The 20,957-nt window shown below is 39.1% G+C and overlaps 1 protein-coding gene across 2 annotated transcripts; it reads left to right on the top strand.

Moving 5' to 3' along the window:
• Positions 1-3,687: 3,687 nt before the first annotated feature.
• ube4a (ubiquitination factor E4A (UFD2 homolog, yeast)) lies at positions 3,688-19,297 on the top strand. 2 transcript variants are annotated; one of them, XM_023287238.3, is made up of 20 exons: positions 3,688-3,807; positions 6,235-6,404; positions 8,011-8,187; positions 9,340-9,452; positions 9,758-9,910; positions 10,066-10,225; positions 10,380-10,582; positions 10,764-10,955; positions 11,050-11,383; positions 11,610-11,736; positions 12,771-13,078; positions 13,704-13,836; positions 13,934-14,124; positions 14,462-14,562; positions 15,106-15,219; positions 15,607-15,781; positions 15,882-16,062; positions 16,285-16,432; positions 16,577-16,734; positions 16,885-19,297. In XM_023287238.3, exons 2-20 carry the CDS (start codon positions 6,275-6,277, stop codon positions 17,018-17,020), a joined length of 3,234 nt encoding a protein of 1,077 aa, XP_023143006.2. In that variant the 5' UTR covers positions 3,688-3,807; positions 6,235-6,274; the 3' UTR covers positions 17,021-19,297. The 2 variants fall into 2 exon arrangements, with proteins under 2 accessions (XP_023143006.2, XP_054868391.1); XM_055012416.1 differs by lacking the exon at positions 3,688-3,807 and adding an exon at positions 4,133-4,263.
• Positions 19,298-20,957: the final 1,660 nt, after the last annotated feature.

Raw genomic sequence — 20,957 nt, 5'->3', positions numbered from 1 at the left:
ATCAGAGCCCAGTCCTCATCACATCCATAGGCCGACATAAACTCTCGGTCGCAGCGCCACCTGGTGGATGGAAGGAAATGCTCTATAACTAGCCTGGACATGGTCCGATCTGCCTGAAATTTTACATGTGCGCTCAGAGTCTGACCCTGATCACATCAATAGGCCAGTATACACTCTCGGTCGCAGCGCCACCTGGTGGATGGACAAGAAAAGCTCTAGAAGTAGTCTGAACATGCTCCAATCTGCCTGAAATTTTACACGTGTGATCAGAGTCCAGCCCTCATCACATCCATAGGCCGACATGCACTCTCGGTCGCAGCGCCACCTGGTGGGCGTGCGTGGATTCGCCGACCAGCAAGGATGCGAGGACCCGTCCAACGCTGCTTGCAGCTTTAATTTTTAACTTGAGTTTGGACTCGACAGTTTTTGTCAGGAGGTTGGACTTTAGGCTTTGTGCTGGAGGGTTGAACCCTGATTTCCAAGATGTTCAAAGTGTACAGACCTCTTGAGTCCTGAGGAGATGAGCTTTCGCACAGTCTGAGGGCAGAAATGTTTGAAGTCTGACAGTAGTTGTCTGTAAACTAGAATGTTCAGATAGTCCAAGGACTCGTGTCTTCTATGTCCATGTGTAGTTGTCTGTTAGTTTGAAATGTCAGATAGTCTGAGGACTGAAATGTGCAAAGTGTCTTAGTACTTCTCTGTTAGTTAGAAATTTCTGTTTAATCGAAGCCTTAAAAGTTGTGAACATGAGTCTTGATTTCACATTTAGAGTATCCATTTGAGTTTTGGTGAGACGTTCACCTGTGTGCTATTTAGAAATGGTCCAGAAACTTTGATTGTAGTCACTGAAAAGTATAGTTAGTGGTGATCAGAAGGTAACATTAGTTTGATCAATGATTTCAACTATTAGTAGACTTTATGAGGGAAACAGTTTTGAGAAAAGAGTTATTAGTAAATCAATTCATAGTGCAACCCAGAACATTGAAAGAGGAAGTGTTTGAAGAAACAACTAGATGTTTTTGTTTCAGAATAGAAAACGTTTTAAGATATGTAAATGAATTTTTTTTTTTTGATTTTCTTATTATTGTGTCTTCTGTGTAATTAGATATTCAAAAGTGTCACTGGTGTTTTTCCAATTTTTTGTCTGTTTTTAGATTAATCTTAAAAGTTTAGTTTTGGTCTTTTGTCATTCTTCATGATTTTATAATATTAGATTAGATGTACAACTGTTTTGTCTTTTTAATGTGTAATTGTTGAGTGAAAAGTATTATTGGATGTGATGAGTTAAAATATTATTTACAATATTAAATGTTTAAACTCTTGTAGTTTGTAATTTTAAGAACTTGTAGTAGATTTTAATGTGTAATTGTATATTTAAAGTTTTCATAGGAAATTGTGTTTAATTCCTAGTGAAAGTGTTATTGTCTTTAAGATGTTATTTTGTAAATAAACATTTAACTATTTAAATAAGTGTACTAGTGTCTTTCACTTTTTGTTTGTATAGGCGTAGTGAAAGACAGCTAGACAACGGGGTAGAAATAAGAATGCTGGCAAATCATACAGCACGGGGTTGCGAGCGGGAATCGAACCGCGGCCTCAGCGTTGGGGACTTAGTACATACGTGAGTGGCTTAACCCGTAGAGCTATATGGACACACATGTTATGTGCTTTAAAACATGTATAAATGCAATAGAATGTCTAGGGGTAGGGTTAGGGTTACAGAGCAAGGTCCTTACAGTTGTATAACAAAAATAGGGTTAAAAAATATGTATAAAATTTTATTTTTAATGTCCAAACGAAGCAGCCGAATATTAAGAGAAATTAATCCCCGGTTTTCCCGTTGGATTTTGGCCGGTCTATATCATAGCACGGCCAAAATCCAACGGGAAAACCCTTCATTCATTTTAGGAATTTTTTGGTTAGTTTGACTTCATATTAAATTATGAAAATATGTAAAATTTAATATCCATGTTTTTGGTACATTGCTACTGTCAGGACCTTCCTCTGTAACCCTAACCCTACCCCTAGACTTTCTATTGGATGAATACACCTTTGCTGACAGGTAACATGCGTGTCCATATAGCTCTATGGGTTAAGTCACTCACGCATGTACTAGGTCCCCAACGCTGAGGCCTGGGTTCGATTCCCGCTGGCAACCCCGTGCTGTATGTGTTGCTGTCATTCTTATTTCTACCCCATTGTCTGCCTGTCTCTCACTACACTTATCGATCAAATAAGTGAAATAGACTACAACATTTATTTACAAATTTCCTGTTTATTTATTAAATACAATTCTTTAATTTCTTACCTTTTCCCCCCCATACTTTATAAAAGTTTAATTGTCTTAACTTTTTCCCATTTATTTAATTGCTTCTTTTTTATGTACTTTCTTTCTTTAATCTTCTTCTTCTTTCTAGAATTTAACACCAACCTCAAATTTTTGATCATTTTTAGACATTTTGAAAAGCTATCAACTCAAACAGGGTAACACCGACAGATATGAAATTCAGCCAGGATGTACTCCAGGCATGGGTGATCAAAAGTTATCAAAATGCTCCGCAAAAATCTGAGGGCGTGGCCATGGCAGGCTCCTGAACTTTGATGCTTTGACATGACACATCAACTGCTGTGTAACTGCCCTAAACATGCTCTAATCTGCCTCAAACTTTACATGTATGATCAGAGTCCCGCCCTGATGACATTGACATGCTGAAATACAGCCACAGTCATAGCGCCACCTGGTGGACGTGCGTGGATGCGACGACCAGTATGGATGCGAGGACCCGTCAAACGCTGCTTGCAGCTTTAATTGTAATTAATGTTTAACTCTATTACTCTATTACAACTCTAGCTAGTCTCAAATGAAAACATCAAGTTGTTTCTTCAAACATTTCCTCTTTCTATGTTCTTGGTTTGATTGTGGATAGATTTACTAAGAACTCATTTCAGAAAACTGCTTTCCAGATAAATTCTACTAGTAGTTGAAGGCAACGGTGGCTGCACATAAGGACGCCTGACTTTGATTAGCTGCGTAAATACCATTATATACAGTCTATGGTAAATACGTATGTGAATCGCATCATTGGCTGCAGCAGCCAGTCACCGGTCACTCACCTGACTCACACTGAAAAATAGCACAGAATGAATTGTTACGTGTTTATGTTATTTACAATTTAGGTTGGATTTTTTTTTCTGTGCGCGGAGACCGTGTCAGCAGTGCGCAATTGCGCACGCGCGCAGTTTAGAGGGAACAGTGCTGCTGCTACATCTGCTCTGTAAAATAAATGTGTGCATATATATATATATATATATATATATATATATATATATATATATATATATATATATATATATATATATCGTTTTTTACATGTATATAGTGAAGTTGTTTTTTATTCAGAATAATTTTTTCGTTTTTTTTTTTTTTTTTTTTTTATCAATCCGCTGGCGAGCTTTTTGCATCCAAATTTCAGTCTGATGTGCACCAACTAGTGTATATTCTGGTTGACAATAAAGTGGCTATTCTATTCTACTTTAAATCCAGTGCTGGTTTAACTTGGGCTGATATTAGTTTAATTTTTATGACTCCTATTCGTGGGCTCAGTACCAGAACACTGCTTTAGATTCGTTGTTTTATTAAAAGTGCTCCCATCGTGTCTGGAGAGTGAAAAGTTACTCAGCAAAGCAGACGCTGCGTCGCACACCGATGACGTTCGCCATTTCTATTTACTGAGGAAGTGCTGCTGGTTTCGTAGAAGCAATTTTTAAAAAAAAAAAATCAAAATCACACTTCTTCCCTTCAAACAGGTACGACAGCATTCTTTGTCGTTTGTCTGCATTATATAGACTGATACTGGGGTAAAATCAGTTTCCCAGTTGATGAAGCTAATGCTGTAATAGAGCCGTGGTGACCCCATGACAGCTTAGCTTGCTGCTCCACACACTAGCTAACCAGCTAACTACCCTGATGCAGGGCGACTAGCTGAGCCTTGAAGCTAGTTAGCCAAGTAGCGTCATGTGGCTAAACCTGCTTCTCCTCACTAATTTGGTACACAGGTGATGTGACTGCTTTGAAATGGCACAGTGGGGACCAGTTGGAAGGTTAGCTGCATGAAGTGAGACGAGTTATTGGTGAAAGGTGCTGAACTGATGGTAACCGTGACAACACGTAGTAACGTTAATCTGCTGGAGAGGTGAACACTGGACTAACACGCAGCCCACGTAATGACAGCCTGCACATATGTTCACTTCACTGTTCAAAATGTACGCAGAGGGTAGTGTTTTTCACTGTTTTCCTCTTTTATGAATGTCATGCTAAAAACTTTCTCACCTTGTCCGAAATTATTTCGTATAATCAACAAACTGCAGTCTATCTGTCACCTGTTTTCTTTTGATATCAGTCAAATGGTGTGATATACTTGTCTACAGAATACTGGCGAGGGTTTCTACAGGGCATTAAAAAGCATTAATAGTCATTAAATTGATTTTGTGAAAATGAAGGCCTTAAATGGCATTAAAAAGCGTTAAATTTGATTCTCAGTGGCACTAAAAATTCTTTCTGCATTTTTCAAGAAAAATATTGGATAATAATATTATAATATGTAATTATAGACTGCGATTCGTCAGATATATGCATCTGCATAAACATGTCGAAGCACTGCAATAATTGTTCCGGCTGGTCAGGTACAATTGCCAAAAACTGCATGTTTGGAAAGTGGCCGGCAGGCTGGACCAGGTGGAGGATAGCAGTGAAATGTTGGAATGCATATTCCAGCAAAAATGGCTCGAAAACATGGAATTCAGAGAATGACTACAGCCTGCGGGTGGTCAGGGGTGGTTTCCAGATTCAGAAATAGTGAAATGTAGGAACAGTTTTCATATAAAAATCATGTTTTACAAAAAAAAAACCAAACCTATGTCATTTGTTGTGTTCACAGTCGTGGCATTAAAATTTTTACAATCTAGCGTTAAAATGGCATTAAAAAACATTAAATTTGACTGGCTGATTTCTGCAGAAACCCTGCTGCCACTACTACTACTACTGCTGTTGCTACTGCTACTACTAATCCTTATTTATTTAGAGCATTTCTTAAGGTTACAAGGTGTTGCACAAGTAAAGCATCACATTGCTGTTGTAAAATTGGCTGTGCTAAAAAGCAGCCTTCAGTAAAATTAGTTAAACCCATGATCTGCTGTAAGAAACCATGTTCACTCACATGACAGTAACCTAAGATGACACATTCATGTACGCACTTATATTTGTCTCCATATTTGGAAACAAGAAAGAAGATAAGCTGTCCAAAGAAGCAGTCAGAAAAGCAAATTTAAAAATCTGAGTTAGACTGTCAACCTCTGAGGGAGGGAAATCACAGTGTAGAAGAAAAATCAAGCATTCATATTTGAATATTTTGCAATATTATGGACATCTGACATTGACCGATAATATACAGCAGTATATTCCCAAAGTTGATGTCGCAAGACACTAAGGGGAGGTTGTCAGATGACATCTAGTAGTAAAAGACAATTTCAAAATATTTAAAAGTGGCATAGTTTCACTGTAATTTTTAACAAATTATTAAAAAAAAAAAAAAAAAAAAAGCAAACCAAAAAAATGCTGCTCCATCATACTGTATGCTTTCTCAGTACTATGGTTTATGCATGGAGATTACCTTCATGTATTCTACTGCTAGCCTTTAAGTTACTATAAAACAATATTGTGGTTCTTAGGCTGTTTTGTTCTTTCGTTTTGTCGTGATGCCTGTGTTTGGATAGGTCAATTAGTGTGTGTGCATAGCTATGTGCAATATTTGTGTGCTTCAAACAAAATATGAGGATAGTGGAGGTAATAGAATAGAATAAAATAGAATAGTCAATTTATTGTCAATCAGAACATACACTAGTTGATGCACATTATGACTGAAATTCTGATGCAACAAGCTTGCCATCAGACTGATAAATACAAGTCTCTTGCAGTCTCTTGCAGTGTGATGATTACTTCCAGTTATTTTAAATGCAGTTGTGATATAATACTGCCTTGCTGGTAATGAGGAGGTGGGGAAGTTTTGCAAGTCTTCATTTTAATGTAGGAGTGAGGTGATGATGGTAAAAGCGACACATAATGGACATGATTATGATTTCATTGTGTAAATATACTTTGCTTGCTCACCTATTCCTTACTGAATTGTAAGTCCTTTTCCTCTTCCCTTTTTTTGTGTGTCTGCATTGTTCTTTAAGACTGGGGTCTTTAATGGAATGAGTGTTGAGCCCCAGTGAGATGACTGACCAGGGCAACAACAACCAGAACATCTCCTGCAACCCCTTCGCTGCCCTCTTCAGCTCACTGGCTGATGCCAAACAGTTTGCATCAGGCCAAAAACCACAACAGCAGTCTGCTCAACCACCACGTGAGTAGAGTTATTGGAATCCCTGCAATCCTCTGATTAGAAACAATCGCTGCTTCTCTGGATCTCAGAGTTAAAATCCATTTCTTTGCATAATTGATACACATAAATACATACTGTTTAACACTTGTGTGCATAGATTTGGACACTGCTGAGAAAATTACATATTTAGTTTATTTTTCAAGTGAAAAGAAGTAAATACAGCACCTGCAGCAAACAGACATTAAATGTTTATGCAGTGTTGCTTTTTATTTCATGAACAAAGCTTACACAGTAACTGTGACATGTGCAAGAGTCAGTACTTAATACTGAACCCCCTCACAGCTTGCAAATGTTTTTGTAGCCAGCCAAGAGTCTTTCTCTTCTTGATTTAGGGATTTTCAGTCACTCATCCTTGCAGATCACATAACAACCTGAGATATTTTTAGGTGGTCTTGCACACATGTATAAGATCTTTCCACTGAATTTCAGTGATGTTCAAAACTGTGGGACTGTAAGTGTCTGTCAAAAGCTTCCGCTTCTGTCTCTTGAAGCAAATAGTGGTGGACTTCAAACATATTTTGGATCATTATCCTGTTGTTGAAGCCAGCCTCATCTCAGTGTCACTCTCTTAACTGGTTGCATAACATTTTTGTTCAGAATTTGCTGATATGAAGTGAAAACCATTCTTCCCTTGATCTGTGCAGTGTTTGCTGTGTCATGAAACTGCAAGGCAGAACATTCCCACCCCCTTGCTTAACACACAGCACTTGTGTTCAAAATGACTACTGGCTTATGCAGAAGTTGTTTTGTGCACTTGAGACATTAAGTTTTGCAAAGAGATTGCAGGTGAGGTTTCCATCTGATAAGTCTTTCACGTAGAACCTGTTTGTGCATCAGTGCTGCACAGTGGAAGGTCCATCACATGTCCTATGTCATGAAAACCTTCCTACTGGTCCTTTACAGTCACACAGGAGTATTTTTTTCTTTTTTTCCAGGCCGTTGTGCACTTATATCTAAATGTGTTCTTGGTCTTCTAGATATTCTCTTGGCTTTTCAGACCCCCTTAACTGCCATTTCTTAATGACTTTTGAAGTGTCAAGCTTAAAGAAGCAGGTTGGCATCTTTTTATAACCTTCCTCTGCTTTGTAAGCATCATTTGGCTTCTCAGTAAGTTTCTTAGCAGAGCCAGTGGTTGTTAAGAGTCATGCTAATTTTTGCAGAATCATCCGCTGACAGTTCCTAATGACAGTCTATAATATGTCTTGCAGGCTCTAACCAGCCTAAGGTCTAATGAGTTAATGAAGATCTAAAACTTTACAGGGAGGGGGTACTCAAACTTCTGCACATGCCCCAATTACTGTTTAATTATTCTTATTTTTAAAGTTCATGAAATAAAAACCTTCAAAGGAGGATCCTTTTAAATCTCAGTTTGCTGCTGAAGTTGTTTAGTTCACTTAAAAATCAACAAAATATGTAATTTGACCAAGAGGTGCCCAAACACATGCATACAAATGTAACAAGAGTGTGTTACAGAAACATCAGCATTTTTTTGATTTCACGGTCATGCTGACATTTAGCCTGAATATTCACATGTGCTCATACTTAACCTCTGTGTCTGTTATCACAGTGGAGGACTCAGGAGAGAGCCAGTCAGAGTCGGAGAACTCTGTGTCAGATAGCGTTGATGACAATGACGACTCCGTGGCAGAGATTAGCCGCTCCTTCCGCTCCCGGCAAGAGCTGTGTGAACAGCTCAATGTCAATCACATGATCCAGCGAATATTTCTAATCACTCTGGACAACAGTAAGTAAAAGCAGAATAATAATCAGACTGTGGCCTCTGTCTCAGACAAAACCTTGGGTATTAGCTCAGTGTGGATATTATGGAGCACAGTCCGTCATATGATTTGCTTTGATCTACTTAAGTTCTGCTAAGCTCAACCTTACTCCTGTGTATAGTTTGAGGACTATAAACTTGTCCACAGTGTAGAAAAGGGACAGATTAATATTCCTTTCTGACAGTATCTCATTTAGGATTTAGGCTGACTTAGTTGCTTCTGCCCCCTTCATGTTGTCTCAGACTGACTCCATGAAAGTAAGACTGGACCTCTGTGGGGTCAAACCGTCTGCTGCTGGACTCCTTATTCTTCTGAATATAGAACAAGGAGTCCAGCAGGTAGAACTGAAGATCTAGTTTGGGTTCATTGTCACAAACTGACTGATTACACTTCTGTAATATCTATTTTCTTTACTTATTGTGGATGTAGATTTTATAGTAAACGTGCGGCAACTCTGCAGTAACTCCACTAATTGTTGTAAACAGTGTTCATGCTTTCATACCAAAGCTGACCAATCTGAGTCCCATCTAAAAGCCCATGCGTGATAGACTTACCATCAAATCAGACAGTCAGTGTCAAACCGTTTAGAAACCATATTTTCCCCTAAGGTTTTGCTTTGATCTTAAATGGACATGAAACAGACAGGTGCACTTGGTGATGAGACTCCTCGGAAGCTGCTGTTTTAAGGCGCATTGTTGGATGTCACTTGATGTCTTGAAAGTCAAATAAGAACTTTCCAGTGAGTAACAAATGACTCACCACCCTTTAAGACAATGTAAAGACCTCCCCCCACTGTGAAGTCACTCTGTGAGCTGACTGCATCTCTCCACCACTGAGACTGCTGAAAGATGAGTCATGATCTTCAGGAAATGTTGGCTAAAAGCCCCTTTGTTTTCTTACAGAGCCCCTTAATGAATTTATTTTTCATCTTAGTCTTGAGGAAATACATGTCATATATATTTGATCCTCCCCTGCCTTATTTATTCCAATATTTGGGTGTTGATTCATGTTTTGACTGCAGTTAATCCAGTGTTCATGCTTGGTTTGGTTTAACCTTCACAGCTTGTTATGTGTAAAATTATTTGAGCTGACTTTATTTAATGGACTTTCACTCCTAGGTGACCCCAGTCTGAGAGGAGGTAATGGGATTCCTCCTCGCTGTGTTTACCTGGAGGAGATGGCTGCAGATCTAGATGGACAGGACTGGCTGGACATGGACAACATAGAGCAGGTCAAATGTCAACAGCGATTTCATCATTGTTTCCCGTCCGTCCTGTTTCTCTCCTTTCTATAAACACTAAATGCTTGATACAATTGGTGAAGAAATCAACCTTTAGGAAATACCAAGGGTGTCGTTTTAGCTTTATAATCCATCAGGTACACGACTGTGACACATTGGGAAGCCGAAAGCAATATGTGAGAATAAGATGCAAACATTTAGGGAATCGAATGACATATGATTATGTAATTACTTTCAAGGCTTAAAAACACTTTATGGCTTCTACTGATGTGTGTGATATTTCCTTTGTTCTCCAGGCTTTGTTTAACCGTCTGCTGCTGCTAGAGCCAGGAAACCAGCTCATCTACATGACGTCATGCAGCGCTGTCAACCTGTCTGCTGACCGAGATGCTGGAGAGAAATGCGCCATCCCTTACCTTTTTGCTTGTTACCAGAGGGCAAAGGAAGAGGTGTGCTTTTTTTCTGCACAATTTTAATTGTAGCTCTTTAGCGCCACTATTTTCAGAGATTGCCAGCTCTTAATAGACTGTTCTCAGTAATTGGAACATTAAAATAACCCATGCTCTTCCATAATTCAGTGACTTTTTTCTTATCTGTGCACCAGGTGACGAAGGTACCCGAGAAATTGCTTTCATTTGCTGTTCGCTGTAAGAACCTGACAGTTTCTAATACGCGAACAGTCCTGCTCACCCCAGAGATCTACATCAGCCAGAATATCTACGAACAGCTTCTGGACCTGCTGCTGGAAGCTTTCAATGGAGCACGTAGGTCCTTCATTGTGCCTGTTTAGGCCTTACTGTTTCTTTGCTTGTACTCTTGTTTTTGGTTTTTTTTTGCCCTCACTTTTACTTTCATCTTTGCTTGTTCTCAGTAGTGTCCTTTCTAGTTTTCATCACTTACAAGGTTACTGTGTTTCAGAGCCAGAGGAGGTGGTTGAATTTGTGGAGGAGGTCATTGCTGGCCTGCTCTCTGACCAAGAGGTGCGTACCTTCGAGGAGGTGATAGTACCAGTGTTCGATATCTTCCATGGACGCATCAAAGACTTGGATCTGTGCCAGCCTCTCCTCTACTCCTATTTAGATGTTCTCCTCTATTTCAGTCACAATAAAGATATTGCGAAGGTAAAGAGACAAACACAGACCAAATTATAGCAAATGTTAATGTAATACACCTTTGTACAACAGCTGACAATTTCTGAGCTTACTTCAGATGAAATAATACACAGTAGTAGACAGTAATCCACATACAATTTCACAGTGCTACCGGCCTTTCATGTTTTCCATTTCTCTTTGGTCTGACCAGGTCTTGGTGGAACACATTCAGCCCAAAGACCCAGCTAATGGTTTGCAGTACCAGAAGACCTTACTGGGGATGGTGTTGAACATCTCCTGCTTGCTGAAAACCCCAGGTGTGGTAGAGGGACATGGCTACTTCCTGAACCCTTCCCGCTCCAGTGCCCAGGAGACAAAGGTCCAGGAAGCCAACATCCACCAGGTTCACAGATTCTCCTTCGTTTGCTGTTTCTAATTTCTTTGCCTTTTCTTTAACAATAGCAACCAGGAATAAAAATTACTTCTTTCCTTTACAGTTTATGAATCAATTTCATGATAAGCTGCACCAAATCTTGAAAAACTTGCTGCAACGATCGGGGGAGACTCGCCACTTGCTGCTCTCGTGGTTGGGAAGCTGTCTTCAGGCTAATGCTGGCCGAGCCAAGATCTGGGCCAATCAGATGCCAGAGATCTTCTTCCAGATGTACGCCTCAGATGCGTTTTTCTTAAACCTTGGTGCAGCTCTACTGAAGCTGTGCCAGCCCTTCTGCAGGCCCCGTTCACCGAAACTGCTCACCTTCAACCCTACCTACTGTGCACTCAAAGAGCTGAGCGAAGAAGAGCGGCGCAATCGTAATGTACATGCAAGAGGTCAGTATATATGAGATAGGCAACGAGAGTGTCAATAACTCTTTATTTTAAAGATTTTTATCTCCAGCTTTTATATGTCTGTATTTATGCAGCAACTTTTATATTTATTTTTGCTTTAACAACTGGATTTACTGTAGTTTATAAAGCTGTTTTTGGTATCAGTAGAACTTAACAGAAGTGCAAATTAAAATTATTGACCACATAATTATTTCTGTATTTATACCAGGTCTTGACAAGGAAACCTGCCTGATCCCTCTGCTTCCCCAGCAGTCAGTGGAGTCAGCACAGTCCTACAGCCTGCTGACTGAAAACCTCATCCTCACTCAACTCACCATGCATCTCGGCTTCCACAGGTACACAGTTAAACAACAAAATCCTCTGTGAAGGAGTTAATGAGAGTGTTAACCCTCTCAATCCCTGCCAGAAAGTTTGAAAAACATGTTTGTTTTTTAAGTGACACCATTCATCAAAGCCAGAACATGTAAGAATAGAAAATAATGCTGGATTTCAGCTTTCTAACAGTTCCTGAACTCATCGTGTGTGACTTTCAGTTTTGTCTGACAATTAACCAAAACTAACCTTAAAATCGTGATAACACCTCAAAATCACTTAATTTTTCTTATCTAAAAATTAGAAAAAAATAAACTGTTTGCAGAAGCCATTAGTGACTCAGCTACACATGACAATCACATGAAAAAAATTCAGGAACTTTGCAGCAGATCTGGTCTGAACTGCAGGCTGTGTTTACACAGAGAGGATAAGACACAATTCGGGAGACAAATTAAAATGGAAGTAAAGTCTAATATGTTGAGCCACCATTTTTTACAGTACCGGTAACACCTGTGGGCACTTTGAAAAATGTTAAACATGTTGATTCCAGGATTTTTCCATTTTTGTAAAGCTGATAATTGAAGAAATTCAACTTTCATTTTTTCTTTTTTATGATCTATGGTATGATAACTTTATTATACTGCATTAAAAGACATTTTGAGCTGTCTCTACTTCTAGCCATGGTTGTGCTGTTTCCATAGATGTACAGGAGTTTGTATTGCAGTGAAAAATGAGCTCACAGTGAGTAAAATACCCAGGAACAAAAAATGCCCAGAAACTGCTTTAGGTTCAGAGTATTAAGACTTTGCTCAGCTAAAACCTTCACAATGCAAAAGATCCCTTAGCGTCATGGCGCACTCTGTGTTCTCATGCTTGCCCCATATCTCAGCATTTACACATTTTATCTTGTTCTGTTTGTGTCCACACCTGTGTGCATGTGTGTGTGTGTGTGCTTGTGTGTGTGTGTGTGTGTCTGTGTGTGCGTGTGTGTGTGTGTGCGTGTGTGTGTCTGTGTCTGTGTGTCTGTGTGTGCGTGTGTGTGTGTGTGTGCGTGCAGACTCCATGAACAGATGGTGAAGATGAACCAGTCTCTCCACCGGCTCCAGGTGACGTGGCAGGAGGCTCAGCGAACAGGCAACCCGATGTCAGAGCAGCTCCTGGAGCAGTTTGAGCGTCTGATGATTGTTTATCTGTCAACCAAAGCTGCCACGACGCAGCCCGCCATGCTGCAATGCTGCCTTAACCTCCAAGCTGCCACTGCTGCTCTACTGGTTCAGCTTGGGATGGGAAACCAGGGGACTGAGCATGTAGCACTCAGTTTTCCACTGCCATCCCTGCAGAATACTATGCTCTGCTATGTGCCAGGTAGGTCAGATCTTCCACTACACTAAAAATACAGCGGAGTAAAAAAAAACGTTATCTTTGATTGTCATACTGATCCAAAAGGTTCAGGGAAGGCAGAACTGTAATTTCTGTAATTTTCTCAGGGCTGAATTGGGTCAGGTTTATTAATAGTTTGTCTTTTTTACCTCCTAAAATTAAAGATGTGAACATTTTGTTCAAAACAACTGACTGGAACATCATTTTAATCTAGTCCTTTTTGCACCTAATGTTTCCACACATTGCCAGCATGTAACTAACAGACAATTTAATTGCCTTTTTCTAGTCAGTTTTCACTGTTTGAAAAGGTGTGAGTTTCTAAAACACTGTGGCATTCAGTTTCAGAGCAAAAGAGAAAAATCAGTTTAAACACTTTTGAACCTAACCATGGGTTATGCACTACACATTCTAGATAGATAGATAGATAGATAGATAGATACTTTATTAATCCCGCGGGAAATTTAAGATTCTATTCTGTCAAATGTTTTGAGCTTATTGCAAATGTGTGTACAATATGGCATTGGTTAGTTACTCAGAGTACATTAATTCATTAATACTGAACATTTCTCAACATGATAGTTATGACTAAAGTCTGCCTTTTGTTTGTCAGAGTTTTTTGCAGAAAACTTGGGAGATTTTTTCATCTTCCTGCGTCGGTTTGCAGACGATGTGTTGGAGACTTCTGCTGAAAGTCTGGAGCAGATTCTTAACTTCATTACTGTCTTCATGGGTAACGTAGAGAGGTACATGACTTTACCTGTCATGGTCTGTGATGTGTGCACATATCGAAGGAATAATCAAACTAACTTTTAAAAATATCCTGTCCTGCATGACCAATAGGATGAAAAACCCTCATTTAAGAGCAAAGCTTGCAGAGGTCTTGGAGGCCGTGATGCCCCACATGGAGCCAGTGGCTCCCGGTGCTGCTCAGCCAATTGTGTTCCAGAGAGAGAGAGTCTTCTGCACCTACAGACATGCACCTCAGCTGGCCGAGGCCCTCATCACTGTGTTTGTCGATATTGAATTCACAGGTGAAACAACTGTATTTCTCACACATTTTGACTTGCTAGTGGTGGTAATAGATGGAACATTTGTCATTTAACAGCACTGCTGAGTTTGAAAAAAGGCATATTTATAGTTTTTGGCTGATTAAAGACCGTCTCTGATTGAAACACTCTGTAACATTCACAATAACAAAAGAAATGGTGACTCTTGGGATCATTTGGTGTGCTTTGGCAATCAGATGAACTGTGAAGATTGTGCGCACTGGCTGTGTGCGTTCTGCACAACAAGATAAAGAAAGAAGCAAATAGAAGGAAGCACTGGAGCATGTCTGATTTTCTTTAGATTTCCTCTGTTTTTTCCCAGGTGATCCTCACCAGTTTGAGCAGAAATTCAACTACAGGAGACCCATGTATCCAATTCTTAAGTACATGTGGGACAAAGAAAACTACAGAGAGAGCATCAAGGTAATAAGAAATGAATGTTTTTGGCAGTATTCGTCCAAATAAACTGTCTCTTTGGAGCAGAGGGTGGTATGATGGTTGCACTTTTTAGCCTTATAACAGCTCTCAGGTTCGATTTTCCCTCTGTGTGAGTTTGATGTGATCTGTGTGGTTGCCAGTCATGTTGCTTGCTGTCCCTACAAATTCACTCCCCACTGAAGTCATAATAGTAAGTCCAAAAATGTGTGTCCAGACCACAAACTGTACCACTGAACTGCAGACATCGACATTTGTCAGTGTTTTCTAGATACGAGTGTAGTAGTAAAAGAAATAAAAAGGTTGAGGAAAGGAAATTAAGTTGAGAAGTGTATCCTCATAGCCCTGTGATGAACTACAATTTTTTTCACTTGACTGCACATGCTAGTATACACATCAACCATTTGCAGCCAAAAAAAGTTAAAGGTACTGAAGCAATGAGTAGGGAGGGCAAATACAAAAACATGGTTCACTTCCAGAAGGTTATATACTCTACTCACCAGAATGAATCTGTTGTTTTTTTTGTTTCAGCATTTAGCAAACTATGCATCTGAGAACCTGGAGGCCATGAACCCCCCTCTGTTCCTCAGGTTCCTCAACTTACTGATGAATGATGCCATTTTCCTGCTGGATGAGGCTATTCAGGTGAGACTATTGTGCATTTTCAGTTTACAACCTTTAATAAATACAAAATATATTCACCAGTTCTGGTTTACAGGATTTTCTATCACAATACGATACGTGGCATAAGCTAATAGACTTTCTCTTCTGTTTGTAAGTTTTGTCAGTTTGTTGTGATGTTCCCTCACCATTTAGTTCATGATAACATCTACTTTTACTTTACTAGAAATCCCGAAATACTGCAAAGACAAAAGGGAACCTTGCAAAGATTTTAGTAATTTTACATAAATTTGTTTGCCAAAAACATATCTGCATATAAATAATAATACCCAATTCATTGTTTTTTGAATACAGTGACTGAGGCATTTCACAAATAAAACAAAAGTCATACCATGTCTTTTTTTCTTGTAGTACCTGAGTAAAATCAAGGTTCTACAGCTGGAGCGGGATCGAGGGGAGTGGGAAGGTCTGGCCCCTGATGCTCGAAGAGAGAAAGAATCGAGCCTGCAGATGTTTGGACAGCTGGGACGCTTCCACAACATCATGTCCAACGAGACCATCGGCACGCTGGCCTTCCTCACCTCAGGTCAGGCACAATTGATAGTTACGTGTGAGCCTCTACAGCGCATTAATGAATTCTTTTCAGCGTTGTTTACACCCATTTTATTTCACCATTTCTTCCTCAGAAATCAAGGGCATCTTTGTGCAGCCTTTCCTGGCTGAGAGGATCATCTCTATGCTCAATTACTTCCTGCAGCACCTGGTGGGTCCTAAGATGGGAGCTCTTAAAGTCAAGGACTTCAGCGAGTTCGACTTCAAGCCCCAGCAGCTTGTTTCTGACATCTGCACTATCTACCTAAACCTGGGGTATGTTGGGAATATTCTCCTTTTACAAATTGAATAGATATATAGAATTGTAAATATTAGAAAATAATCTTTGAAAGAAACATTTTGCAGTTTTTGTTTATATTTTCATCCTCGTAATTGTTTAGTCTCCTCTAATTATTACTTTATACTCTGGAGAAGAAATGCAGTGGCACATTGCTGAGTACAGTTTTTTTTAAAAATGTTTGTTTTTGTCTTTGGCAGTAATGAGGAGAATTTCTGTGCTACAGTCCCAAAGGATGGACGATCGTATTCTCCTACTCTCTTCTCCCAGACACTTAGAGTACTAAAGAAGATCAACAAGCCTGGGGACATGATTGTGGCTTTTGGACTCCTTGCTGATAAAATAAAGGTATCATTTGACCTGAAGTGGTTTGCCAGTATGAACACTAGAACACCTCTTCAGTTTGTACAAATCTTTTTTTATTGAATTCATTCACGGATGAAAACTGAAGGAGATACTCAAAAAAGTGGTTGTCATTGTGTTTCTATTTAGTCTCATGCAGACAGACAGCAGCAGGAAGAGGAAACGTATGCAGATGCTCCAGATGAATTCTTGGACCCCATCATGTCCACTCTGATGTTGGATCCTGTCCTTCTACCTTCTTCCAATGTAACTGTAGACCGCTCAACTATAGCAAGGCATCTCCTCAGGTTAGTTACTTCTTACAAAGTCACAGTAGTTGTCATTAATTGTGCTTCCATTCAGGAACCATATTATGTAATCTCTAAACTTGGCAATAACGTGTGTACATGTGAACTGTGTAGGATTCAAGTAAGTAACCAACTACATCCTCCTTGCAGTGACCAGACGGACCCTTTCAACCGTAGTCCTCTAACGATGGACCAGATTAGGCCCAACGAGGAACTCAAACAACAGATCTTACAGTGGCTGGATAAGCATAAGCAGGAGAGGCTGCAGCTGGGGCCCAGTGGCTAGCCCTGATCTCTCACTGTGACAAACAATGACTCTTCTTGCATCGTTGTTTTCTTTCCTGGCCCACACGCTCCTCTGCTTCACGGCTGATCCATGGTGTGCTTACCTCTGTGGATTTGTTCTGACTCCGGCGGTCTGACTAACATTGGATTCGCCTTTTCGTGCAGCCTTCATGCTTATTGGAACATCTCTCTGACAACAGTTGAGGCAAACTGTAGCCCACCCGCAGGTGATGACTTCAAAACCCATACAGTAGCTGTTATACTCCCATGATGCCCTCTTGTAAACATTAGTAGGGTGATGCAGCCTCTGTTTCCATAATAAATAGTTATTACAGGCAGAACTGTGGCCTGAAATGTCAGTTCAGCAGCACGTGAATGTACTGTATGAACTCCTGGCTGACCATCTGGCCCTAACCAGATTTTATACTGCAAGGTAAGTATTTTTTGGAACTCACAAGTCTGACTATAGATGGAGTTGTTTATAATTTACCCTGGATTTCACCTTCTTAAAGATTACATCATACACTGCCTTTAAAGTCCTTTAATACCCTATATGTTTGCACTCTTGGTTCAATCTCAACCAGCATGCTCATTGTAAATAAAATTAGGAATTAAAAATAAGGCCTAGGAAAAACTGAATTTAATTGTGTGTGACTTTTATTTTATCGAAAGTAATCAAAATTTACTTGAAGGCTTTTAAAATCTTGTTCACTGTAGTAAGATACCTGTAGCACAAAAGCATACTGTGTATTTGTTTTACAGTTGTCTATATTTTTAAAATACGAAGATAAGAGCCTTGAGAGCCTTGAGCACCTGCTTTTAATGAAGCCCCAATTATCTTGTTAAGATCTGAGACCTTGCTAATTAAGGTTGTTGGATAAAAGGATTTTAAACTGTGTTTCACTTATTAGACAATAATTACACTAATTTAAACCACATTTTAGGCCATTAATTAGTAAAATTGCTCAACTGCTGAGTGCAGCATTGACAGACACTCTGTTATGGCAATACAGTGTGGAAATGTGGGAGCTGTTCACAGCTGTTACAAATGAACAATAATAAAAAACTAGTGTGACAGCTCCATGTCTACAAAGCAGATGAGATAATAGCACTGTATCAGAGGGTTCCATCACTGCTGCACACAGTGTGTGACTCAATTTGAAATTGTCTCACATGTTAAGAAAATTTCCTTCAGAGCTGCAGAAGACAGAACACAGCAGATTCACAGGATTACAAGCCACTCTTTTCGTGTAAGATCTGTGGAATGCCCCTTTGAGACGCTCAGCAGTGATAATGGGCACCAAATGACAGGACCTGACACAAAAGGGCAAGGAAAATACTCTCAAAACATAACTTACTTTAGTCTGTGGCTTTCTGTATCAAAAATGCTTAGAAAACTATCACATTAGCAAAAATTTCTAACGGCTACTCGTGACTTTGTCACCTGGTATAGGTTTTGTGAAAAACAGCATCTTTTCAGTAAATGTCATATTTCTCCTGAATATCTTCTGAAATAAGTCATGCATTTGTTGAACCGTATCATATCTACAATACCTTATCTGAATAGTAATGTACAAAAAACAGTGACGTGGTTTAATTTGGGTCACATTTCTCATTGTACTCATATATACTCCTTATTTGATCTTATTTTAGGGTCCTTACAATGGCCACATTTCTTGAGATTACACCCCTAAACTGCAAAAATATAGGGTTCAGTCATGTTTAACCGGCAGTGTACATACAACAGTCATTGTCACTCTTTGAATCAACATTCATGAGATTATAAATTACATATCCTGATCTCGCATTTTGAACAGAATTTTTTGTTGTGTGCAAGCGTAGTTTATTAACGTGTGGGCAAACAGTTGATCAATAGAATCGGTGCCTAAAACCAAGAGCCTTGCAGCGAATGAGGATCTGACTTGTTTCATATTCTTCACAGACATGATTACGAGTTTGTTTCTTTGAGAGATATTTGGAGTTGTGCAGTAGAATATAAAAGAAAGAAGACTGGTGGCAGAAATCATGTTGTTGAGTAGCGTTTTTGAGTTAAAGGGTTTTAATTCAAAATCAAATGTGCTTGTAAAAAATATTAAAAGGTGAAAGGAAGACGATGTATTTGTTGGCATGCTATCATACTGTGTTGAACATCTACCACCTGAATGATTACATGGTTTAAATTATAATGCAATATTTTTTGTTTTAATTGTGATCATAAAATGTTTATTTTGGATGTACAGTATGATTAAGAAATAAAACTAATGTGCATTATATAAGACATTGTTGTGTTATCTTTCATAAAGATGATGGTCCATTGCATTGTGCTCAAAAAAATGTTTTTGTTCGTAAAATGTTAAGATTTTGTGCATTTTTTGGTTGGTGTCATAATATTTAAACATAACGGTGATGAAGAATGGTTCGAGGGGTCTCCACAGAGTTGCCACTGAATTTTAAAGGAAGACAGTTTACATTAATTTTTTCAAATAAGCCTGGAGGTGAACTTGAAGTATAAATGCAGATGATTTAACAGTATCTGGTATTTGTGAAAGCTACATGTTGATTTAGAACAATGCAGAGGTAAATCTTGTGTTTAGAGTTGTCTGGGCTTCTTGCAAAATACCTCTCCATGTTACTTCCAAACAACTTGTATCATAGTGATGTCTACATGTTAGACAATCTCAGCAAGTGTATGTGAAATTCTTTACTTCAGAGCCTCCCATGAACAGCATGGACAAGAAAACTCTGTTATAGCTATAAGAGCTTAAACAGATTTGTTTCGGGTTACGTAGGATCTTATCCTCAGGTTGTAACTTGCAAATCTAGGTGTTTTTAAAAAAAAAAAAAAAAACAGCAGTTAATGAGTATTGAGAAGCACTCTCAGGTTATAGGAACATATTTGTTTTTTAATGGTGCTGTGTTCCACCCACCAGTGTGTCAATGTACCTGTCAGCTCTGGTTGGTTGTTTCAGAAAGTCCAATCACCATCGACTGCTCCCGAAACAATCAGTTTAAGAAGCCTTTCCTTCAACTCTCCGTCAGTCTCTCAGCCACAAGACTCAGCGGGGGCAGAGTCTGTTCACAAAGCATTATTTGCTTCTTTTAATTAAGTGGTTTCATGAATGAAAAAACTGGGTTTATCCAATTTTGTGTCCTCCTTCAAATTGCTACCCCCTAATCCAGGGGTGTAACTCATCCGGGATGGATTTTCTGTTGGTGAGTAGCTCATCTTTTTTTTCATTTTATGCACGAGGTAGCAAGTCAAGTTTGAATATGAAGGTAAATCTTGGTAAGTTAGGTTTTGAGTAAACAAACTGAATTGATTGCTGAGTACTTCCATCTGCTCACTACTTCACTTTGCTTATTTTGTTTTGAGGTAACCTTGGAGATATAGAGTCAAAATGTTCCTTTTGAAAAACTCTGAACTCCAAGTTATTCCCAGTGGCAGCTGAGCACCTGCTGCCACTGCTGTGTGGAAAAAACTGTAGAGCACTTTGAGGACCACTAAGATAGAAAAGAGCTATGTAAATGGAGACCATTACCACTCTGTAAGGAATTGAGTTGTTCGGTTTGGTTTTAAGAACAAACAATATTCTTAACAGATGCACTGGGTTTAGTTTTTAATTTGTGTGTGAGCTGATACTATATTTGCTTCGAAACATAAATACTTTAAATATATTGTACAAAATAAGAATAACCATTGAGTAAAATATATTGGTATGGTATATTAACTTGGGAGGCTATATTGATCACATCAATCTATGACTGTAAACACCTGCAAGAAACTGTCACATTTTAAATTTAACTTAAATCTAATGTTGAAATGATTTGCCAAGCATTAGGTGTTTCTTCTCATGATTTTGGTCAGATCATGAATGCAAAATAACACTAAACGATGAACACAACAACATGTGTGTATCTTCCTAAAACAAAGGCAAAGC

This window comes from Amphiprion ocellaris, chromosome 7, assembly GCF_022539595.1.
Source record: "Amphiprion ocellaris isolate individual 3 ecotype Okinawa chromosome 7, ASM2253959v1, whole genome shotgun sequence".
Lineage (NCBI taxonomy): Eukaryota > Metazoa > Chordata > Actinopteri > Pomacentridae > Amphiprion > Amphiprion ocellaris.
This window is presented reverse-complemented; position numbering and strand designations above follow the sequence as displayed.